At 43.3% G+C, this 25,969-nt stretch overlaps 1 protein-coding gene across 1 annotated transcript in view; it reads right to left on the bottom strand.

Annotated features, from left to right (window-relative positions):
- Positions 1–25,969, bottom strand: part of VWDE (von Willebrand factor D and EGF domains) — a 395,553-nt gene that overhangs the window by 140,539 nt on the left and 229,045 nt on the right. Inside the window, exons 11-12 of the mRNA XM_086941980.1 lie at positions 14,789–14,997; positions 9,438–10,438 (exon numbers count right to left, since the gene is read on the bottom strand). Of these exons, the coding sequence (XP_086798106.1) occupies positions 9,438–10,438; positions 14,789–14,997 (1,210 nt within the window). The remainder of the gene's footprint in view (positions 1–9,437; positions 10,439–14,788; positions 14,998–25,969) is intronic.

The following is a 25,969-nucleotide window of genomic DNA, read 5'->3' as shown; positions in this document are numbered from 1 at the left end:
TGGGCTTCACATCAATCTCGCATGCTGATGACACCCAGCTATCACTATCATTTGACAAAAACTCACACAATATTCAGACAACCTTCTCAGAAGGCATGACTGCCATTGCAACCTGGATGAGGAATAATTTCCTACAGCTCAATGCCAGGAAAACCGAGATCATGCTGTTCAGAGATGTGCCTCTGCTCTGGCCCCCAGAATGGTGGCGGTCTGATCAAGGTGACACCCTGGTCCCCAAGTCTGTGGTTAAGAACCTTGGCATTCGTTTGGCCAGAAACTTACAATGAAAGAGCAAGTTACAACTGCTGTGGGCTGATGTTTCCACATGTTAAGCCTCCTATGCAGGGTATTTCCCTTTCTCCCCTTAACCACTTGGAAAACCCTCATCCAGGCACTGGTGATAAGCCGCCTGGACTATGTAATACTCTCCTGACTTCAGCAAGTGAGTACTGTCTGAGTAGACTTCAAGTAGTTCAAAGCACTGCAGCTCGTCTTTTCTCTATATCTCCTAGCAAAACAGACTCTCTCCCCCTTTTAAATGGTTACACTGGCTTCCAGTACACAAATGGGTCAAATATAAGATATGCTGCATTGTGCACAGAGCACTAAATGGAAAAGGTCCTGGCTATCTTGCAGAACAACATATTCAATATCAGCCACCCACACCTTTACGCTCAGGAGCAAAATTTTTGCTCCTCGTCCCACGTTGCAAAACATCTACTTCGATAGGAAGGCATTCTACCACCCAAGCCCCCTATTTCTGGAATCAGCTCCCGATTCATCTTCGGAAATGCCCAGAGTACATTCTATTTAGAAGGCTGCCTAAAACAGAACTTTTCTAATTATCCTCTTCTCATCTGCCTTGTCTGTAGCACCTCCGTTGCGTGGTGATACCCCTTGGGGGTGATTTGGGCGCTTTACAAGTACATAAAAGAAGTTTTTATTTTTTTATTTTAGCAGGTCAGTCTGCTCCAGGTGGTTTTGGACCACAGCCACCTGGAGTGCACCCCAACTACAGCATCCACAAGCAGGACAAACAGGTTCTCTGTTTCAGTACTTGGGGTGCTTGATTTGAGCTGGTGGTTTTTGGTGCTCAGCACTGGGGCTTAATTGTCAACGCCCGCAATTTTCACAGTCTAACACATGATGCCGTTCTTTGACTACTTTTTAGATGAGCACAACAAAAGTTGTTTAATAATTCGATACAAAAATGACTAATACAAATACCTGCTACCAAAGCGAAGCTTATAGATTTTGGGGGCCCTGTAATAGTCTGAATTGTCACATTTGCAGGAGTTTCATAGTTGATGTGTTGGTAGTGCATTAGTAGCGCTGGCGGGGGAAACGGTTGGTGCAGGCTGAAGTGGCCACCAAACAAGTGCCCTGGCACTTATTGTTTTTAAAATTGTTCTCACTCACCCCTCAAATGCACTGCTCTAGATCACAGACTTCCAATCCCTGGACTCACTTTCCTCAGACTCACTACAGCTTTCTCAAGTTGAGTCAGTCTGCGTGCAATATGACAATTCCCTGAAATGTGTTGCCAAAGTCATTATTATTGGAGATGGTGGGTGACACTTTTTTCGCCAAATTTCAAGTAGAAATTTCAGAGTATGCTGCTACCTTCCACAGATCAATCAAACCAGGTTCATTCTAAGACTCACGTAGCGGAGGTGGGGGTCAAAATGTTTAAAGTGTCCATAAAAACAGTAAAGACATCAGCACAGACACTAGTTACTGATACTTACCATGATAACATCTTTAAGGAGAAAACACAGTAATTACTAATTGCTTAATAACACACCATCAAATATGCTAAAATGTTTTCTACATATTTGCAGATGAGCACCTGTTAATGGTTCATCTATACCAGATCCAATTACAAAATATGACCTCATCATTCTCTTTCTAACCAATACTCGCCTCCCAATCAGCACATTTCCCATGCATATGTTGTTCCCACAAGCAGTAGTGGTTAGAATGCACTGTAACTTTATTGAATGTACCTCAAAAATTACCTTGAAAAATGTATTTGAATGCCTCCAGTGTTGTATAGCATTTTAGGACCCTAGTGTATTTTTCCTGATTCATGCCCTTACATAGGTATAAATCACCATATCCTTATATAGGCATAGAAATCATAACCATATTTAGACATAGCTCATGCAGTCCAAATACGGCAGGGCTACTTCCACTAGTTCTGAAAATCCACAACGATTTCTTGAAAAACTCTGCTTCAGCAGCTAGGGACTTCCCCTTGCTTGAATACTGACTTGTCCAAGAACTCATGTAGTTTTCAAAGAACTGAGACTCTTTGATGATGTTATTATGTCCACCTTTACGTCAATCTCGGCACCTTCATGATATAAATATGCCCACACTTGCTATAGCAAACACACAGTGGTTTGGAGCAGTTCGACTATCTAATTGCCCGACGCATCCTGCGACAGCAAGAGCCGAAGGAAGCCGACCCTCCAGGAGACGCACTAAGAGTGGCGCTGTCTTTTCACTTGCCGAGAAATCCAGCTCCAGTGTTTCCAAGCTACCCTCGCGGGTAGTTGGGAAATCGGGTCAGGAGACAGAGAGATACCAGACCTCCTTCATTCTAAAACAAAGGTACGGAGCCGATTACCCCCAGTGGCTGTCTGAGAGAATGCACATCCCCAGCCCATGGCACTCCAGAGCCAGACAGTCAATACACAAACCTACCAGAGGCACACTAGATGGCTAAGCAACAAAATAACCACTTTCTAGAAATGATATTTTCAAACACAAAATATAAAAATCTTCCTTACTAAAAGAGGTCTCTTTATATCCAGAGCTCAGGCATACTAAACTCCAAATTTCTACCTTGTCCTAATGGGAAGTTATATTTATAAGATGCTAAAAATAAACTCCCATTCTATCCTATAGGACAGATAGCCTTTCAATAGTGAAAAATACACTGTAGTTCACTATCAGGTCATGTCACACACCTCAGTACATGTCCTACCTTTCACATACACTGCACCCTGAGCATGGGGTTACTCTGGCCTTCCTTAGGGGTGTCGTACATGCAGGAAAAGGCAAGGTTAGGGCCCGGCAAGTGGGTGACATGGCAGTACCGAACTGCGAACAGACACTTTAGTGGGAGGTCTGAGTTACGTTTACAAGCTGCGCATGTGGGTGACACAACCAGTGCTGCCGGCCCACTAGTAGCATTTTGATTTGCAGGCCCTAGGCACACACAGTGCACTGTACTAGGGACTTACCAGTAAATCAAATATGCCGACTCAACACTCAAACACAATTTACAGGGAGAGTATATGCACTTTAACAGTGATCAGCAGTGATAAAGTTCCCAGAGTCATAAAACCAACAACAGCAGGGTCCAAAACGGGAGGCCAAAAACAAAACGTCCGGGGATAAACCCGCTGGAAAAGTCAGGTCTAACACCAAGCAACTTACCGGAAGACTATATATGATTCAGAACTCAGCTGCCAGACTCATCCTCAACCTCCCATACATAACTCACATTACACCACACCTCGGGGAACTACACTGACTTTCAATACACAAATATGCTCAATTCCAACTCCTCACACACACATTCTTGGCATTCCACAACTCAGGCCACACCTACTTAAACAGTTGCATCTCCTTCCAACAACCACCCAGACACCTCCGCTCCAAATGAGTCCTACTCGCTAACATCCCATGCATACACAGAACAAGATCAGGAGGACATGTGTTGTCTTACATCACTCCTAAAGCATAGATCAACCTCCCTCTCCACTTCAGAGACTCCTCCTCTCTTCTTGAATTCCACAAGAAGCTGAAGACCTGGCTTTTTAATCAACCAACCTACCACATATAGGGTTCAACACACACACTTACCTAGCACCAGGATACCCTTGTGGGCGATGGTGCACTTTACAAATACATATAACATAAAGAATCTTCTTACATTGTGATGTTCCTGAGGTAACTTCTTCCATCAAGCATAGTCTAAAGCTCTTGAGACTTCCCAGTAGATGCATACAACCATTACATTATGCTTGTCTGGCCTTATTGGAGCAGTTGTCTAGTTGTAGCCTAGCAGTGCACAGACAGTTCTTCTGATACTAGTGCACGTAATATATAACTATTTTCATATACACAGCAAGCGGTTTCTTTTTACAGATGTGGATCCTGAAATTGCATGCCATCTCAAAAAGCAATGCCTATATTTCTTAATCCAGCATACAAACTAACCTATCTTCTGACTCTTGTCTCCTTTTTTCTTTCAAATACCCATGTCCTTAATTTCTATCCATTGCATGCCTCCTCCTTCTGATCACAACGTGTAACATGCAGGTTTTCCCTAATCTCTGTGATTATATCTCTGAAAACTGGCCATAACTCATATCAAAGATCACAACCCCTCCTTCTTCCAGTCATACTCCTGCAACCTAACAATACCTTAAATCCTTAAGCAGATCTACTAGACCCACTGACCATCGGCCTGAGCTCTCATACCACCACAATATTCATGCTGCCACCTAACTCATGTTTATGTGACTGATTACAAAGAAACTGGAACACATGCATGGAATGGTTTGCTGTGCACACAAGACTAATCCCAATAATTAACAATAACCAATTAACTGAATTAATCAATAACCTTCGGTTCTGGAGCAGCGTGCTTCCTAGTGTGAAGCACTTCAACACCTCTCCAGGGATAGTTAGCGCCATATAAATTGAATTACAATTGCAGCAAAATTAACACTATGCTAGGATTCGGTTTTTTATTTAAACAAGGACATCTTAGAGGTTCTCTTGTGTAAAAACACTGGTCTTGTTTAAGATAAAGAACTTGAGATCCTGAAGTAATCTGCCCCAAGCCTACTGGTTTAGCAGGGAAGACTATTTATAAAAGATTTATTTTTAAATTGTGTTGTGCAGAAGAGGTGGATTTAAATATAAAAATACCACCGAAACACATCAATGAATAAATAAATCTCAATAGCAAAGGGACTTAATTTGATTGAGATCACTTACTCTTTGTATTATGATTTATCAGTAGGGTTATTTGAATAATTACTTTTGAACTAATAATGTGTTATGTCCTCTGGGTTGTGCTTTTCAGTGAATGAATTATATATTTTTTTATTGTGATAATATTTTGGACTATGTGAACACTGCTTTATTGGTCTTTTATCATTTTGAAAAGATGGGAAATCTTTACTGTTTTTCTTTTTTTTTCTATCATTAAAGGTGGGACACAGCACCAAGTTGTAGATGTCCACTCAAAAAAAAGACTACTACATACATTGTATGTGAATCCCAAAAGATTCATGCTGCAAAACTATACCTGGATTTATTATGCATAACAAATATACACACATTATATATTATATTTACATTTATATGATGCGACAGCTACCCGGAGGTTTCCCAGCACCTGCAGACCCAAGCAGAAGATAGAAGAGCAGCGAGTCAAAGCTCAGACATTGAATAGCCACGTTTTTATATGTTTCCGAAATTTGACGTAATTATGTTCGAAAAACAATGAAAGTGGAAGCAAATTCCATTAAATGGGGCCAAGTAGGCAAAAGACTGACCACCCATATGGGTAAGTTTGAACCTTGGGACCACAAATTCTGCCTGCTTAGATGATCTGAGAAGTCGAGAAGGAGCGTACAGTGAACCAGGTGATTAAGGTAACGAGGAGCAGAACCTGCATTAATTCTGTGCATATAGCAAAGGGCTTTGAATTTAGACCGGTTTCCAATCCTTAGCCAGTGTAAATCCCTGAGAGACCCTGTGATGGTAGCTGACAAAGGAGTCTGGACGCAGAGTTTTGGACCATTTGCAGCCTCCTGATTACATCCTTGTTCGCACCTAGATTTAAAACATTACCGTAGTCCAATCTGGATACGATTAGGGCTTTAACCACCGTTTTTTGAGTCATTAGTGGCAGCATCCATAGGATTTTTTTAAGCCACTTCAAAATTGCAAAACAAATTGAGGCAACCTTGACCGCTTGTTGACTCCTGGACAATTGTTCATCTATAATAATACCAAGGTTGCGGGCAGATTGCGAAGGTCGGGGAGGGGCCCCCAATTGCAGAGGCCAATGCTATTTTCCCCAAAGAGCTTTGTTTCCACTGAGAATTAGAAGTTCGGTTTTAACTCCATTCAGCTTCAATGTATTAGTGTGCATCCATCCAGTGATTTCTTGTAGGCCTGCTTGGAGATAGAAAACCTTAGAAGTCTTTAGTAGATAAGGAAAAAATAACCTGGGTGTCGTCGGCATAAGAGTATATAGTTAGAGCAGCCTCTTCTGCCAAGGATGCTAAAGGGCGGATATAAATATTGAAGAGCCCTGAGGCACTCCATTTGGAGGCATGGGATCTGGAGCTAGCTGTTGGGGAAACAACTGGAAGCGTTTGTATATGTGCATCCGCTTTTTACAACATCCTATTATAGGTGGCCCCATCAATTTTATCCTCACCCTGTTTGCCAATCCCCAACATTAAGAAAACACTTCAAGAATCCACTGACATTTCTCCTTGCCATGAAAGCCACTCTGACTCAAAGGCTCCATTCTTAGCTTAAAGTTCCTCCTCCGAAGAAAGCCTTAGGCTAGGTTTTCTGGCTATGGCTTCAAATTTGCTTTCAATTCTTCAGTCGTATCACACCTGGTCACCAAGGGCCCTCATGAAGCTTATGGTAGGGTATAGGATGCACTTTGGATATTGCTTATGACTAGTCCCTACTGGGAGAAACTTAACCTCAACAAACCTTTTGCTTCCAAAAGTCCTTTGTCACTGGAATAACCTCATATGGTTTTTATATAATTTAACTATGCATTATCTGCATTTAGGTTTGTACCTTAATTCATGTATTTCAGATTGCATTTTGACTTTTGATAGCTGCTTTTCCCAACACCACTGGTGGGGTTAAAGTTAGAAAATTATATTTGATTTACGTTACAGAAAGGTAAACAGGATACTTCAAGAATGACTTTGGTATGGTTAAAGGCGATGTAGAAACTCTGTTAAGGGCTTTAATAGTAAAGTTCCTCACTCTCTTCTATTGTGTCAGCCTAACTGTTCACATATGTTACAGCAACCTAATACAGGCTTGCAAAGAAAACATTATGGGCCTAATTAGAATGGCTGTCGGACTGCAACTGACGACTTGTCAGTTGTGATCCGATGGTCAACTGCTGCTGCGGTCCGAAATTCACCTTTAAAGACGTGCGGTCAAAAGCAGTAGTGTGAGCCTCTTGAAGCATCTGAAACTCCTCCTAATCCCTTTAGGATGGCAGCTTCGCCGTCTGGATTATGATGTTGGTTTTAGACAGCCATTCGATGTCGGGCTTTCTGACATGGCAAGCCTGTTGGAAATGTCACTGGGGTCCCCTAGGAGGGCTCCCTTCCCCCCCGGCCCTCTGCATCGTGGCCTGTGAGGCACCAAACATCCCTGTACCGTGGTGCAGGGATGTTTGAAAACATCAAATATTTAATGGGAGCTTGTGATGCTGCAATTTGCAGCCCGCCGCAAAAGCTCCCATTAGAAAATGGATGTTTCCACCTGCACTATGTGTGTTCTACATATGGGCGGGTGGTTTATTCCCCGCAATGTCCGCCCGACATCGTAATCAGGCCCTTAGTATTTTTTTGTTTAAAATTTGTTTATTAGTATTTTACATTACATGTTATATATTGACATTACCTCGTGTAAGTAATCAGGCCCTTAGTAATTACAGTTGATTGTTTAAACATGCCTCCCTGTTTGGAATATATTTAAAATTGACATTTTAGTCATTGAGGAACATAACCAAAACCGGAAAGGTGAAGTGTTTTGTTGGGACATTAATCATCAAGTAATTTCAGAAGAAAATGCATAGGTTAGGTTTGGATATAGGTGCTTGAATAGAAGGACTTTCACTTTAGCATGAAATATCAAATTGAGTTTATACTGCTCTCAATTTATCACCTCTATAAAAATAATTGGGTAACTTGCTTTTACCAGTTGTGATGTAAACGGGCCACGAATCATTCACTCCCAATGACTTCCTTGATAACACGCTTCCAACTCAAGTCATTTGATTTTATAGCCACCAGTCAAAAAAACTCTGTTCCAGTTCCCCAGACCTTTTTGCTTTGTGTCTCAGCTCATATTTTTTCTCCATTTGTTTGTATTTCCCCTACACTGTCGTTACTTACCAATCCCAGTCCTCAATGCGCTTTAACATCTCTATGTAGTTCTCAAATTATCTCTACAGATTCCCATATATACCTTGCACAGTTCTTCATGTGTAACTTGACCCGCAGGCATGCAAGAAGTGTTTGAGGCTGCGTGGGCCTCTCTCTGGTGTCATCCAAAGAGCAGTTTGGAATTATGTAGACATTTACTTTGGGAAAACAGAGCTTTTGACCCAACTTACGAGTGTTGCCACATTAGCTGTTTTAAGAAGGAACAGCTTTGGGCCTTTGTATTAATAACTAAAAAGATGCAACTGGAAAGAGGGCCATAAAAAGGGGTGAAGAGCCCTTGCTGCCCGCCCTCTTTTTGTGCTGTTTCTACTGAGATATCTGTTCTGCTTTGCTTCACTTCATTGTCATTTGATGAGCTCAACACAGGTCTTCTATAATATTCCTCTGTGCTCACGTTTTGATATGTCCCATCATCCATGCCTCATCCTTTCATGCTGTCTTAGCTGCTTCACCCCTGTACTCAGACTGTGCAGCCAACGTGACGCTCCCGTCTTGCAGCTTTCAGTTACTTCCACCCTCTCTGGTCTCTATAAGCAGTCACCATTAATGTCAGGCCACATTACACTGTTTCTTCTTGTTCTCTGTTTACTTATTTACTTGCTGTTCCTATTGTTTTTCCTCTCCTAACCATCCCTTGTGCCAGATGACCTGTTGGCATGGGGAGCCATGATCCACGACCTTCCTGACAACGGATGCGCCACCCCAAACATGGGGGCGAACTGCGGAGACTGGGAACCGGCACTGATATAGATCCTCTGACAAGGATTGGGGTTTGTGGTGGTGGCCCTGTTTGAGTGCTGTAAGTCCACACCTCAGCCGTGCACTAGGTGGGCGGGCGACTTTGCTTGTGATACAGGTGCCCTTTTGGCCATACCCTTTGGGACGAGCGGTGTGCACGGGGTATTTTACTCTTTGATGTTGGATCATTTACTTCCTGCTGTTTGATATGTCGAGGATGGCCTTGGCAACATTAGAGATTCTACAGGATGCTTACTGGGATTGTACTGTTTGCTAATATTTCTTATAATGTGGAACTGTATTTTTATAAAATGCCAATGAAAACACACACAAAAAATAAACCATTCCTTGTGCATCCTGCTAACCCATGATCAATCAATGTGTTCTATCTCTTAAGCATTTATCTGTGTTACATTCTTCTCATTATCACTGATTCTTATTTGTTGTGCTTACCTGCAAGAATACTGCAGTCATAAGCACCAAAGCCTTCGAAGCAAGCACACCCCCATTCTAAGCACTGCCCATTTCCACTGCAAAGCTTAGGACACCGCAATGCTTGGAACATGCTTTCTAGTGCATCCCCATTTCTTTCGGCATTGTAGCTCCCTTCTTCTAAGATTCTGCGTTCACAATCATTCTCCAACAAGGCAAGTCCAGCTTCCGCCCAAATGAGATCATCCTTTAGCAACAAATCCGTAACGCACATCTCTAGGACATCCCCAATCCTGCTTCCAAGGATCTCCTCACAAGCTTCAGCTATGGTTGAGTTGCTTATGGCCTGTTGGCATACCTCCAAAGCTCCTGAATGTGTAAGTCCAGAAGGTGTAGGCCAGGAGGGCATAATCTCCTGGTTGGTATCCACTGTGTGGTCCTCTGGGAAGAAATAATTAAACCCTTCAAGGTCAGTTTGGCTGAGGCTTTGAAATGGAAATGAGGGAAGGTATTCATAATAATTCTGACGTTTCAATCTACTTCGGACAGACTGTCCCTCAGGAGAATAACTTCCAAGTTGATGAACATTCCACTTGTTTCTCCCACTCCCCAACCTCTTCTTTTCCCTTCTGTTGTCATCCTCTGATTTACTGATGGTCCTCAGGTGTGTTAATGCAGTTATGTATTTTGAAGTTTGATTCATCTGTGGCATGTTTCCCGACTGAAAGCTAAAAGGATCCCTCTCATCTTCGTCAACCAATGCACGCTTAGATAAATCCCTGCTCTCTTCAACAGAGCTAATATATTCAGCAGTCACATCCAGTCCTGGTATCAGAGCTGACTGTTGTACATTACCATTGCTCTTGCAAGAAGTTAGAAATTCAGCTTGAGATGCAGGATCCAGCCTATTGGAAGACTGATATTGCTCAGTGCCATCAACAGTACATCCACAGTAATTGTTCTTCTTAGGGGAATCAAGTGGGGTTGGAGTTTTGTCAAAAAAACTATCCCCAGGAGGAATCCTGTAAGTGTGAGAAAGAAAAATAATGATCATGATTTTACTTTTTAGATTTTCTCTTTAGTACTTCACCCTCCAATACAATTGATTCAATGGTAGTCTGTGTTTGTTAACCAAAAATTTAGTAAAGCTCAGTTTTTTTTTCAGATTGATAAAAAAGTATGCAATTGATCTTTGAAATTCATTATGTGTAAAATGGCATCACGCACACTCATCCAATTGCATTGAAAACCTGCCTGGATGATATTTTAATAAAGAACAAGACTATCCAATATATCAAATGAGATGCCTTATTTCCTCATTAAAGTTGGTTTTAGAGCACAAATATAAAAAAAGCATCACAGTCATTATTAAAACCCATATAAAAATTCCAGGTTCAGTGTTATAAAAGTCTATGTGTACACGCTATATAAAAAAATGCACCAATGAGTAATCGTATTACAATACATTCCAAGACGGAAAGCTCTAACTTGGATGGATACAAGAAAAATTAACAAAAATAATTTACATATGCTGATTTGCAAGGTATAACAAGGGATTTTTTTTTTTAATTTGTGGCATTTATAGAGCGCAACACTCATCCCAGGGGATATCACGGCGCTATGAACCAAGAAAACTACTGAAAGCGTGAGCTAGAAGGTTAAGTTTTGGGAAAAAGATGTGTTTTCAGTTTTTTTCGGAACTGAAGGTAATTTGTGGTGTGTCTTAGATCGGTGGGTAGATCATTCCACCTTTTTGCTGCCAGGTAAGAAAAGGCGCGACCATCTGTTTTGGCTTTGTAGATTCCTTTGGGTTTGGCCAGGGCTGATTGGCTCGACCGTAGATTCCTGTTAGGGACATAGAGCTCGATTCTTCCTTGAAGAATTGTAGGGCCAGTTTTGTGTAGGGCTCTATGCGCATGGCTAAGCAGTTTAAAGGCGGACCTCTTGAGCATCGGAAGCAAATGGAGCTTTTTCAGGCATTCCGATGCCGAGTCTCGTTTACCTTTGTTGCAAACCAGTTTGGCCACCTGATTTTGCAAGACCTGAAGGCGGGAGAATAGCTGTTCATTCATCCCTTCGAATAATGCGTTGCCATAGTCTAGGCGGCTGACCAGTAGGGCCTGTGTGACTGAACGTCTACAGTCCAAGGGTATCCAGGGAAATATCCTTGCAAGGAGTTTTAGTATAGCAAAACCCTTGCCCCAGAGGGAGCGGACATGATCCTTCATGGACAGGGCGTCATCCATGATAATTCCCAGGTTCCTCGCATGTTGTTTAGGAGTGGGGGCTAGTCCCAACGAGGGTGGACGCCATGTGGCATCCCACATACGTTTGGCTCCACCAAACAAAAGGAACACCGATTTGCCAGCGTTTAGTTTTAGACAGTGGTTGTGCATCCACTGGGCCATCTCGGAGAGGCAGTCATGCAGCTTTTTTTTAGTTATCTCGGGCCCTTCGTTCATAGCCACCGTCAGCTGAGTATCATCTGCGTACGAGCAGATGCCGATGCCGATGCCCCACTTTCTTCCAATTTCAGCCAAAGATGAAATATAGACATTGAAAAGAGTGGGGCTCAGAGAGGCCCCCTGAGGGACCCCACAGTTGATGGGCCCATATGCACTGCCTGGGTGCGATTGCTTAGGAAAGATTTAATCCAATTCAGTGCTGTGGATTGAACTCCTTTACTCAGGAGTATATTCAGCAGACAGTCGTGGGATACCGTGTCAAACGCTGCTGACAGGTCAAGCAGTATCAGTGCCACTGCTCCACCTTGATCGGTGGAGGATCTGATACTGTCCAACACTGCCAGCAACGTTGCCTCGGTACTGTTAGCTCTGAAACCGGTCTGGGAGGGATCCAGAAGAGAGTGGTTTTCTAGATACCTAGTCAGTTGTACGTTGACCAATTTCTCCAAAGCTTTGGAAAGGTATGGGAGCTGGGAAATGGGTCTGTAATTCTCAGGATTGAGAATATCAGATCCCGCTTTCTTCAGAAGAGGGGTCACGGAGGCGTGTTTCCATGCCTCAGGGAAGGTGGCAATAGCAAGCGATTTGTTAAAAAGTTGGGTGACAAGGGGGTAGAGCGTTGGTGCGATTTTAGAGAACACAAAGTGAGGGCGGTGGTCCGAAGGGGACCCAGATTTGACTGAGTTCAATACCACTAAGACCTCTTCTTCCGAGAAAGGTTCAAAGCTGGTTAAGTAAGGTGTGTTGCCTAGATCTAATTGGTCTTTGCATCTTTCTGATGACATGACAGTGTTGCAAGGATTGTCTGGGGTGCTAAAGATTTTTTGGGGGGTGAAGGTGGAATATATTTTCCTAATTTTATCATAGAAGAAGGTACTAATACGCTCGCAAGCCTCAGTGGAGGGGGTGAGGGTTTGTGAGGTGCTCGTGGGTTTACTGAGCTCCTTTACTATTCTGAACAGTTCTTTAGCTGAATTACTGTTCTCTTGAATACGTTGAGAAAAATAGACCTTCTTTGCGTCTTTAATGGCCGAAATATATTGCTTCCGTTTGGTGACATATTTCAGTCTTGCCTCACTGTCTTTCTTCTGTCTCCATAAATGTTCATTTTTTTGGCATTCCTTTTTGAGGTTTTTTAGGTGGGGGGTGTACCATTTCTCGGTTATAATTTTTTTCCTGGATTCCCGCATAGGGGCTAGTTTGTCTAATGTTTGCCGTATTCCGGCATCTAATAGGGAAACATTTTTACAGACAGGGGAATCGTCTGATGGTGTGGCGTCGGCCTCACTGAAATAGTTCTCAAAGTTAGACTCATTAATTAGCCTCCAAGCTCTGTTAGAGATGAGAGGGGTTGTTTTGGGCTTCGGAGGTTTACCGGGAAGTTTGAATGAGAAGGATATCATGGAGTGGTCTGACCAGGATAGGGGGAGAATTTCCCTTATATCGGTGGATTCGATGTTGGTGAATAGTAGGTCTAGGGTGTGGCCGGCTAAGTGCGTGGGACCCACTATCCATTGTTTTAGTTGGAGAATTCCTATGTCATATTCCAATTGGGAGGATCCTGGAGCATCCATTTTCTCATAATGGATGTTGAAGTCACCAACAACCATGTAGTTTTAATTTTTTAAACAAAATGGTAGTAGTTGATTCAGTAGTTTGGCGCCGAGACCGGCTTGTTGTCCTGGGGGATTATATATGACTGCGCCGGCTAAGTTGGTGAGGCCCTCAAAAAGTACTTTGAATGATAGGGTCTGATGTTCGGTGTAGACAGTTGTGGGTTCAGAGAGGCATGATAGGTAGTCCCTGAATATCACATAACTCCGCCACCTTTTTTGACCGCTCTGTCTTGTGTAATGAGTTTGTAGTTAGGGGAAGGGCATTTGCTAGGTCTGGAGTGCTGGTTTCAGATAGCCAGGTTTCGGTGACGAAAACCAGGTCTGGGGTCTTAGATGTAAGTAGATCCCAGATGTCCAGGGCATGTTTAGGTAGGGATCTTGCGTTAAGATATAAGCAACTCCGCTCGAGATGGTTGTTTACGGGAATTATGTGATGGTCTGTTGGGGTTAGACTCATACTGGACCATCGACAGGTGAGGCAGGAGATGGGTCCATAGTATAAGCCTGGGTCGGTTTGGGAACAGAAATGTGGTTTTATGTCCCGGTTAGCTTTGTTGAAGGCCAATAGCTCACTGCGCGAGTAGCGAATTGGTGTGAGCAGAGTTTGTGTAGGACCAGTGGGGGGTGTAGCCCCTAGTCCCGGCCAGTCGCGGACGGGCGCAGACAGGCTAGCCTTTGGCGCGCTGACAGCGTGCCCGCTGCGCTCGTCCGCTGCGCTTCCGGTAAATGCACATTGATAAAGAGAGGAAAGGGACTTGGCCTCGAAAGTGGGTGTGGCCCGGGGATCGAGCGCGCGATGGCGGCGATGATTCTTCCCTGTGTGCAGCAGCGCTGGAATCCGCTGTGGAAGGGACTTGCAGGCAGCTTTAAGGGAAGTGCCCAGGGGTGAGTGAAATGTGAAGTAAAATCAACAGTTTACAACAATTTAAAAATTATACACAGAGCATACTCTCCCGGCTTCCACCTCAGGAGTGGGTTCGTGGGATCAGGCAATATTGGTTGAAATGCGAATCAGACTTACCAAATTTAATTGAAAAAAGTAAAGTCAAAACTGGATTTACACCATGCTAATCAATAAAAATGGAATGTCCCACCATCAATACCTGGTTTCCCCTTGGGCTGTCAAATTTGCTAACTGGTAAGATACCATTGGAAATGAGTAGCTGGACCATTCTGTTTTCTCATCCTCCTTGATCATTTGATAATGGTTGCTTTGGATTGACTGAAGGGTCTGTCGTAACAAACACAATAAAAAGGAATAAAGAGGCTTTCTTTAAAAAGTTGTCCTTACCTCCATTCATTTATAAACGTGTGATGATTATCAGAGGTTTGTGGGATTTCGATACCATTGATATCATGAAAATCATTCCCAGTATCACCATCAAAAGTGCCGCACAGTCCAAGTGTGTTCTTATAGTCCGAGCTTGGGGCTCGGAGGGTTAGACTCATTCCCCAGTCACTCACATCAGAGCGGATGAAAGCCCCAGAAGAGAAGGAGATCTACCAAAAGAGAGAAGATTTCAGCACAGCAAGTTGGAAGATTAGTTCATATAGAATCTGGTGAATTAATTACCCTGGAATACAGTAAATAACAAATTGCAACTTATTTACTTGATACAATAAATTTTAAATTAGTTTGGCAAATAAACGAGTTTAAAACCCAAAGATATACGTCTAAACCAGTGATGGTTCAATCAATCAATCTATTACCATTCATAGTTTGTATTACTCATTGAGCAAATCCAATTCATCTTAGTTACAGCCAACAGAATCACGGACTCTTTATTTTACTAGAGGCAAAACTCCATTATCTATGAGTGATCTTAGAAATTACATCAAAATAAGTGACTCAAATTGAACACCAAAAATCTAATTAAATCACAGCAGAGTAATTTGTCTTTAATAATGTATGAAGCACACTGCTAGGGCAGGAACATCAAAACTCAAAACAGAACAATGTAAGCTTTGATCAAGAAAAATCAGGTTTTCAATTGCATACAGTACAAAAGATAGGTTGATAGAAAAAGGAAGAGCAGACCCATGTTTGAAACCCTGGAAAGACCAGTAGTGTACACTTTGGTGGAACTTCCACCTCTTAGGTACCATTGGAAGATTTATAGACAACGACCAAAGCATTCGGATAGGCAAACAGGACAGGAAAGTACGAAGGTAGGCTACTTGTTGAGGATATTTTGTCAAAGGCAAAGCCTTTTGGATAATGAGCATTTAGCAACCAGAAGTGAGTGTAACTTGGGAAAATGATTGGACAAGGAAGATGGTTGAGGGAAGTTCAGGAGTAGCTATGCAACTGTAAACTAGATAACATGATGAGCGCCAAATTATATTGATTAGATAAACTAGTAGATTACGGTAGAGTGTATTGCAGTAACTCAGTCACAAGTCTAAGAGTGTCTGAAGTTCTGCTAAGTGACAAGAGAATGGTAACAGAGGAATAATTCTTCTAAATATCCATAGGTAAAGTCACAGATACTAGACTGCTTATTAATTTGAAGTGTCAAGGATCATCAGATATAAATATAACTGTGGTGACAGGAGGAGAATTACACATCACTGTCAAACCACATTGATGAAGGTGAGTAGGTAAGACTACATTTCCAGTTAGATGTCCATAGCTTATATTGAGAAATACCTGTAAATCCTGGGCAGTCAGCTCAACACAGTGCAAGCCGAGACAGCAATTTTTTTCCACACCAAGCACCCAGACACTGAAGGGATTGTTTGCCAGTTAGGAAAATGTAGATGCTCAAACAAATTCTGAATTTGAGGAAATCCAGTTTAGGTCAAATTCAAGATGTGAGTAATAGGATTTTTTAGAATGAACAACTTTGGTAAGCACTTTTTAAGCAATGTTTCTTCTGTCAATGTTAGGAAATGCTATCAAAGTATTGATTCATGTATGAAAATACATAATTGCTTTCTAAACTGAGCTGATTATATTAATTTCCCTGTAAGTTGAACTACAAAACGTGACATTTGCGTGACATTACCTACTCTACTAGATTTGTCAACTACACTATCTAACTCATACCTTTCAACAGTTACTTTATTGGGGATATGTTGCTCCTTCGGATCAATCTAGAAAATTATTACCTTCCCAGTTACATGCATTTTTCCCGTTTTGTGATCTGCGTTTTTACAGCGGGTAATCCCCAATTGTACAGACCGACACAAAAATATGAACACAATGAAAACTGGCAACAGCGATCTGCACAAACCAATAATCCACTGTGGGAGCCAGGAGAACTAATTTGAAAACTACTCCTGCTCAGGGGTAACTTCCTTCTCACGCATGTCTCTCTGTAAGTGGTGCAGAGCTTGGATGGCAAGTGTCAATGTCCCATTACCTGCGTAATTCCCTGGAATGAAGGTGCAGCAGGCCACACCGATCTTGGCACACACTCATTCCACCATCATGGTCATCAAGTCCAATACATATCAGTGCTGTTCATAATTTTAAGCCTTTTAAGCATTTACCACGTGGTCATTTGTGAACATCGGGCATGGGTTTTTGTCTGCAGAGTGAAAAAGGGTATCGACCCTCCTGCCAAAACTTGTGTATCAGTAAACAGTCTGAATTCTTCTGTAATGTCCTTGTACTGAGTCCAGGCAAAATAGACCACAATTCTCTTCTCACGTGCTTGGAGCAGCAAATTTGTCTTCTGCCTAAATGGGTGCTGGTATAAGTCCAATACTTACTCTCCAGGATAAACCAGGGACAGGGTGTGTATGGTGACCAGTGAACAGAGTCTGTGCCATCAATGGGCTAGCAGAGTATAGTCAAACTCGCTGCACTGCCAGTAGAAATCCATCACCCCGGAGGTGCCCCATTGCATAGCCAGAATGTGCATGATCATGTCGCAGTTAGCATTTGTGCACATTGGAAATGTTCCTTTACCTCTGAAACATAAGGAATATAGTGTAGATTCCTGTACAATTAGGGGTTGACCCTACTAGCGAAGTATATTCAACCACCTCAATGTCCCAGATTTCCTGACCGGGGGTGATCGCAGTTTCATTCATTTATCTACCCTGTGACTGATTTCTCCTCATATCCTCGAGCTGGGTGGACCTAGAACTTCATGTCGAGAGACCACTTGTTGTTTGAGAAAACTGCCCCAGATATGCTAAGGGCAATACTTGGCCCACAGATGGATGCAGGGGCAGATGTGTATGTGCATTGAGTTTGGGGTTTTGCTACCTCCAAGAATTTCTTCTCTGGGAAGTCTTGAGGATAAACAGTATCCTCTCCTATGGTGTTCTTTCTGCACATCCTGACTAGCTATGTTTGGATGTCATAAGTTTCAGCAAAGAGGATAATGCAATTGGCTTGGTGTCTTATAGGGTCAAATTTACTACCACCCTGTTTGGTTCTGCTTTGTTGGTTTGAATCTTGGCCCTTATCTGCATGGATATAAGTGGATGAGGCGTTTTTCTCTCTCAGGGGCTGCCTCTTGGAATATGTAAAGCCTGACTGCTCCTACTGCATGCTGGATCAGCAAACAGACATAACATGACTTAGCAGATATTTGGGAGCAACTGCAGTCCTGTATTGCTACCTTATGTTGTGCAAGAGGGCACCACTGTGGGATGCTGGTGTTCTGCTGAGTGTAAATATAAGTGACATGGCAGAGGCCCCAAAGCAAGTGCTGTGATAACTTTTGAATAGACTGCATTTTGCTTGACAGTTCCTTGGTAGTGAAAAGGTGAAGTGGCCTCCATAATAGACAGGATCTTCATAATAATTTGGTCACCTGGGAGGCGTCTGGGGTTCTCTGGTGGCCGTGGTTTCCTTTATCAGTTCAAAATAAAAGCTTGAGGTCTTAGTTTAAAGTTTCAAATGCAAAATTCTCGTCCGGGCTGGGGTGTTTGCTGTGGCAGCTGGGTGTTGGTGAATTGAAGGTTCGCTGGTTGACCTGTTTGTATAAGAGCTTGTTTCATTGTTAACTCAACAAACATTATATATGTGTCGTAATCTGGGTTCCTGTATTTTTTTCTTTGGGGCGTGTCTTCCACACTCCACTGGTCGCTATTTTGTGAGGCACCAGAAGGTGGCACCAGACGGGTATATTTTTGATAGTTCTGGGAAAATAAGGAGATTGTTGGTATTCTCTTTTATGGGCCATTGGTCCACATCCTTTTATTCCTAAATGGATCCTTTGTTAGTGCAAGATATTTGTGAGGTGATCTTCAGAGGCATAGAGACAGACAGCATCATGCTTTAACAGGAATTCTGTGGGTGTCACTAGTTCTTCCATGAATGTGTCTTGCTTGGTGTGTGCACGGAGGTGCTGTTGGTGTGAGTTGTGTCTTTTTTGACTACATGTGCGAATGAGTACGCGGTGGGGAGGCATGTTGCTATTTAGTGTTGCTGGTGTTTGCAACGCAGCCTGAGATTCATGTGTGTGTCTACGTGGCCCTACCTTGTGGCACCAGGTATCTCAACCACACCTTTTTTCAGGAAATCTCTTTTTGGCCTAAGTTTGGGATTTTTCTCTTTAGTTTTGGGGGCTTCTCTCTTTAGTTTTGGGTGTTTCTCTAAGTCTTGTGGGATCTACTATCTCCTTTGTCATGTGTGTGAGGGTATTGGAGGCTACTCTGTGTTCCCCTTTTTGCCCCTGGCTATACTTACTTGAGGTGTCCGAGATCAGGCCGACTGCTTTCCCTGGAGGGTGCATGCGGGGTATGAAGCACTTGTTATTCACCACACATGCGCTGGGGGTTTGTGTGCCCCCTGTGCTCTACCTGTGGGTCTGTGAAAATGGGCCTTGTTACTTAAGGTCATGGTCCCGTCACGATTTTGGTGATGTCGGACCGTATTTAGCGAATGCGGCTAATGTGGAGTGAATTCGTCACGTTAGCTAGCGAGTACATTACGTATTTGGAGATTTTGTTTCGAACATGGGTTCCATTTTGTTTAAGCCTCCATTTTGTCTTGCCATCACGCAGACCGACGAATATGGTCAAACGAACGAAGCGGCCTGGCCTTCATGTATTGGTATACATTAACAGGGTCTTTCTTGGCTCCGAGGTGAATTGCAAGGATCTCATTCCTTCACCTGAAACTGACCCTGCCGAGTCAATTTCCCTGGTTTGATCGTTGTCTGAGATTGCCAATCATTGTTCAGGACATCGTTAACTTTTAGTCTTCTTACACATGCCTTATCTTGCTCGCTATCAGACATTGTTTCCTTTCTTATGTTCTTCATTACATGCATTGTGCTTTTCAATCATGGGTTTGTCCTGCTTGTGGAAATTGGATTTGGGACATTCCCAATAATTAACTTTGGGTTGGGATGTTGCAAACTGAGCTTTTCGTCATGTGATACTTTGTTTAAGAATGTACCTTATTGGTTACATTTTTGCGCAGTGGGAGTGTATGCTTGTAAATGTGAATATTGTGTATAAAAGGAGATGTCTTGCTCTACGAATTTGAGCAGTCTCCTGAAATACTTCCATGCTGTATTTCTTGGGTCAGTGTTACTGGCTGTAGCTAATAAACTTGGTCTCTGACGCCACCCAGAAGTACTCCGTGTCTCTGTAAACCAAGACAGGTGAATCCGAAGACTTTGGGCGTGCCCCTGGCGCCGCTGTGTTCTAAAAGCCCGGTTCTGCAGTTGGCGCCCAACGTAGGGCGACTTCAGTGGTACCGGTCCAAGCCCGAAGATTGTGAGGAGCTTCGTGAGGAAATTCTGAAAGAGGGCCCCCACTTCATCGACCCCGGCACGTCGAATGTGGACTGAAGGTTTTTGCTACGAGGCTTCCCCTTTCCGACGGCTACGAAGGACTGCTGTCCTGACTGTCGTCCTGTCTTGGACCCTTTTGTGAGGATTTGTAGAGCGAGACGATAGACTGTCTTCTGGTGGCATGACAGGACATTTTGGTTAAGTATAAGTGGGTCGCTCCCCGACTTGGTTTTGTTTCTTGGGTTCTTTGATTTGGTTTTTGCAAATACCAAAGCCGAGGGGCTCGTACATTTGCGAGTATATCGTGTTAGATAACCCCTTGAAGGTTGAAGCTAGATTAGTGAGCGAAGATGCCTGGTCTTAGCAAACTTAGGAATTTGTTTTGTTGTAGTTGCAACAGGGATTCCCGATTGGAGGACTCGTGTCCGATACCTCCGGTTGGAACTCCGACTTATGAGCTCTATTCAAAGCATGGTGTGGGTCCCATTACCTATAATGAAGTATGGGTCCGCTATACACGTAAAGATGGTGTCTTAAAATGGCCTGAACATGGTAGTTTCGAATCAGATGTTCTAGATAATTTGGAAGTTACGCTATTTAGGAAGAAATCCCGGCCGGCGATGTTTGACTCTTTCCGCCTCTGGCGTAAGGAAGCCAAACAGCGAGAAATTAAGCAAGTTAAAAGAGATAGGAAAGATAAGAATATGTCGATAATGCAAGCTGCTAGGCAGTTTAAAGAAGATGAAGAAGATCGTGCGATTGAGGTGTCAGATAGACAACGTTGCATGGCCATTGATAAGTGTTATCCGGCTTTGCCACCTCTTGTCCCGAATGTGACTAAGGACCCTGAAAAGGATCCTTTGATGTTGCATTTGTTGAGCTCACCACCCCCTTATATGCAGAGTGCTACGGCACCTCTGCAACCCCCAGTTGTGCAACCTCCAGTTGTTCAACCTCCTGCTGTTGTTCAGCCACCGGTTCTTCCACAGTTAGTTCTCTCTCCTCTGGCGCAGCCTTCTCGAGGGCCGCCAGCTTTGCCTCAAACTCCTTTGCCTTCTACTCCTTTGCCTTTAACTTCCTTTTCTACTGACCCTATGTCTTTGTCTTCTCAAAACACTTTGTCTCCTGTTCTCATGTCAACTTCTCCTTCTACTCGACAACGAATGGCTGAAACTGTCACTAGCTTTTTGTCTCCTCTTTTTGGGTCATTTAATATGACCCCAGATTCTGTAAGGAAACAAACGCGTAGTCAGCTCCCTAGTTCCGAGGAGTGGACTGTGTTAGATCTCCTTGCTTGTAGATGGGTTTTGAATGCCTCCAGGTATGATCTGCAAGTGGTTATGGATGTTTTCCTACAGTGGAAAGCGCCAAAACAAAGGTATGTTTTTGAGGGTATGTGTACTTTCCTCAGTGAAGAGTGGGACGATACCAATTTGGGTCCGATTCCATCGGAGTTACTTAATGTTCAGTCCGACTTTGCTAAAGGGACGATAGTGGGTCCCGATGTTGAAGAAGCGTTAGAGACCTTTCTTGCGTGTAGGTGTAGACTCCCTTCTCAGTTGTTGTTTGTCTGATCCTTCTGTTAGGAGAAAAGTGAAGCAATATCCGATGAGAGAAGTTCCTCCTTTATGGAGAGAGGAAGTTGTGGCTGTCCCTAATCAGGGTATTCTGGGTGTACCGGCTCATTTTCAGCGTGTCTGGGTACATGTTCCTTGGAAGAAAGCTGAAGTTCTGGCTCTTAAGCAGACTACCTGACCCCCGTAAAAATCCTGCGGGTTATTATAAAGAGTTGTCCCAGACAGTTAATGCGTGTGTGATTAATTTAGCTGACATAGATATGTTGTTGGGGAATGTAGTCCCTCAACCCTTGTGGGCGAAGATCCGTCACGAGGATCATGCAGTAGAGTTAGGAGATATGTGGGCTAATATTGTTGCTGCAGATGGTCGTCAAGGTGGTGGGGCTTAACCTGAGCCTTTAATTACAGAACTCCCTGGTAAGAATATTACTTTAATGAAAACTTTGATGCCTCCTATGCGAGTGAATTGGGATAAGTTAGCAGCATGTAAGCAGAAGAAAGACGAGAGTGTGTCTGATTTCTTCACTGGGTTTGAAGAGACGTTCATCGATCATAGTGGTCAAGATATGAGTACGGAAGGTGTCCAAAGGTTGTTTGTGGATAAGTTTGTCTATAATTTGCTCCCCGAGCTTTGTAATAAATTGAAGGCCTCTGAGAGTTTATGGGCTGTTTATTCTTTGGCCCAGATATTGGCTACTGCACAATATTACGAGAATAGAGATAAAGATGAGAAAGATAAAGCATAGAAAAAGGCTAAAGAATTGAAGACGAAGGTTTTTTTGCAGCAGGCATATCCGCCTCGTTTTAATCAGCGTGAGTTTCAGCAACCTCCACAGTTTCAGAGAGTGTTGCAGAAGCCCGAGTCTTTTCCGCAGCAAATTCCGGTAGGCCCTAATCAGTCAGCGTATTGTAAGGAAGGCGGCCACTTCAAGCATAGTTGTCTGATTCTGCTACAACGTGCTAATGGTGTGACTGGTGTGAGAGGTCGATTTGTCCAGCAAGTACCTAGGGGTAGAGGACGTGGTGTGTTCCCCCAGAATGGACGTTCCTTTCCACCACAGAATTCTATGAACTGTTTTGATCAACAGAATGTTGCGTCTGGTCAGTCAGCTCAATACTACGCTGATGATTACTATGTTGAGAGTAAGAATGCTGACTGTAATGATAGATAGGACATCCATAGACAAAGAGAGGGAGTAGGTTCAGTTCCAGAAGACCAGAGTGGACCTTATGTTGAAGTGATTACATCAGGTGTGTCAGAACCTTTTCTGTTGGATACTGGTGCGGCAAAGAGTTCTATCATGCACTCTAAACTCCCTGGCGCACCTTTGTCTGGCTTGACGAATGTTTCGGTAGGATTTTCTGGCGCCCCAGTTCGTAACCCGGTTTCTTGTCCTTTGTCTCTTTCTGTTGGACCTTGTGAATTGGAAGCACCTCTGATTTGGTGAGAATCTGTTGGGTTTGGACTTGCTGAAGAGATTGAATGCGACATTGTATTGTTCTCCTGCGGGAGTACATCTTACATTGGGTAAGAGAATGATTTTTCCAATGTATTTGTCTAAAGATCGGCTTCCACTGGAATTGCGTTCTCTCCCTGATACTCTTTGGGCTACGGGTCAAAATGATGTTGGCCTTTTGCAGATTCCACCAGACGTTGTTACCCTCAAGGCGAATGCTAAGTTGCCTCGTATTCCACAATATCGAATCTCTAGTGATGGTGAGAGAGCTCTTTTAGCGATTATCTATGATTTGGTTGAGAAAGATGTGATTGAAGAAACGAGAGGTAATGTGTGTAATAGTCCTGTTCTGTCTGTCCTTAAGCGTACTGACTCTTCCCAGCCACCTGTGTATCGGTTTGTGATTGACCTTCGAGAAGTGAACAAGATTGTTGTTCCGCAGTTTCCTGTTGTCCCGGACATTACTGCTTTATTGACTATGATTCCAGCTTCGGCTGCCTGGTTTTCTGTGATAGATCTGAAGAAGGCTTTCTTTAGTATTCCTATTGCTGAAGAGAGTAGAGATATTTTTGGCTTCTCTTTAGGAGGCCGAAGCTTCCGGTTCAAGCGTGCTCCTCAAGGTTATTGTGAGAGTCCATCAATCTATAGTCAGGCTTCAAAGACTCAGCTTGATTCTTTTGTTTTGCCTTCTGGTGCGACTCTTATTCAGTACGTGGATGATCTGTTGGTTGCTGCTGATGATGAAGAGACTTGTATAGAAGCTACGCTTTCTTTGTTACGGCATTTGTCTGACCATCATAAAGTGTCGCTTTCGAAGTTGCAATATTGTCGCCAAGAAGTGACCTACTTAGGTCATCTCTTGTCGAAGGAGGGAAGACGATTGACCCCAGAGCGTATACAAGCGATTGCGCAAATGACTACCATCCACACAGAGAGAAGTGCGTGCTTTCTTGGGCATCACCTCGTATTGTAGTCAGTGGATTCCGAATTTTTCGTTATTGGCGAAACTTCTGTTGGCACTTACTCTTAAGGATACACCGAATCCTCTTCCTTGGTCTGACGAATGTCAGAAGAGTTTTTCTGAATTGCGCGATGCGTTGTGTTCGGCTCCGGTGTTGGGTACCCCCGATTACAGTAAGCCTTTTTACGCTGTATGTGCACGAGAGAGAAGGATGTGCATTGTCAGTGATGACACAGCAGTTTGGAGACAAGCAACGCCCGTGTGCGTATTTCTCGGCTACTTTAGATCCAGTAGCTAAGGCGTTGCTGAGTTGTTTGAGAGCTACAGCGGCAGCGGCTGTTTCTATCCGACAGTCTGCTGGTCTGGTATTGGATAATATGTTGATTGTGATGGTCCCACATGCAGTGGATACTTTATTGAATAAGACTAAGACTCAGCATCTTACTAGTGCACGTTTGTCAGGTTATGAGTTGACACTTCTGGCTAGTTGTGTGCATATAAATTGATGCAATACTTTGAATCCAGCTACGTTGTTGCCGATTTCTGTAGATACAGATGTTCAGGAAAAGCATGATTGCTTTCTCAGGACAGAGGAAGAAACTAAGGGTAGAATTGATCTGAAAGATACTCCTCTTTCGAATTCTGATGGTACCTTATGAGTAGACGGTTCATGCTTTAAGCTTCCGAATGGCGATACAACTGCAGCGTATGCGGTTACGACTTTGCACACGATTGTTGAAGCTGCACGTATTCCACAGAATTCAGCTCAAGCAGCAGAGTTGATTGCATTGACAAGAGCATGCGTATTGTCGAAAGGAAAGAGAGTTACTGTGTACACCGATAGCCAATATGCGTTTGGAGTTGCTCATAGTTTTGGACGTTTGTGGAGATAAAGAGGATTTCTTACTTCCCATGGTACGAAGATTCAGCTTGGACAGTTGGTGAATGAACTTCTTGAGTCACTTACTTTGCCGACCCAAGTTGCGATTGTGAAATGTAGTGCACATAAGAACGTTACGGATGACGTTGGTCGTGGTAATGTGTTTGCGGATGAAGTAGCGAGAGAAACGGCGAAAAATGTGACGAGTCAAATGTATGTTGCAGGCCCTGCTAGATGGGTTCCGGAAAGAGGAATGTGTGAAGACACAATAGAGAGTGTGAAATCGATTCAGGCTGAAGCTACTGAGAAAGAATTGAGTGTGTGGAGAGAGACTACGGGAATGTTGGATTCGACTGGTTGTTGGATTGAGTTGTCAGAACACCAGCGATGGTTGTTGCCTGATGCGTATGTGCTTCCAGTGGTTACGATGGCACATGGAATGGCTCACCTCAGTGTGAAGGGGATATGTAAATTGTTGGCTCCAGTACGGCAGAATGCTGGAATTCCGAAATGTGCTGAAAATCTGGTGAAAAATGGTATGGTTTGTTTGATGCACAATCCTGGTAAGGGAACCCCAACTCCAGCAGGTCATTTTGCTCCTCCAACGTATCCATTTGAGGTTCTACAGTTGGACTTTATTCATATGGAGAGATGCAACAACCTAAAGTATGTCCTTGTGGTTGTTTGCGCCTTTTCAAGATGGATAGAGGCTTACCCTCTCAAGGATAATACTGCCTTATCTACAACTAAAGTTCTTCTGAAGGAGTTTTTCCCTAGATTTGGTTTGCCGAGAATGGTATGGAGTGACAACGGAAGTGAATTTGTGGGCCAGATTATGAAGAAAGTGAGTGCAGGTTTGGGAATAAGGCAGAAATTTCATGCTGCGAATCATC

This window comes from Lissotriton vulgaris, chromosome 10 (assembly GCF_964263255.1).
Source record: "Lissotriton vulgaris chromosome 10, aLisVul1.2, whole genome shotgun sequence".
In the NCBI taxonomy this organism is placed as follows: Eukaryota; Metazoa; Chordata; class Amphibia; order Caudata; family Salamandridae; genus Lissotriton; species Lissotriton vulgaris.
This window is presented reverse-complemented; position numbering and strand designations above follow the sequence as displayed.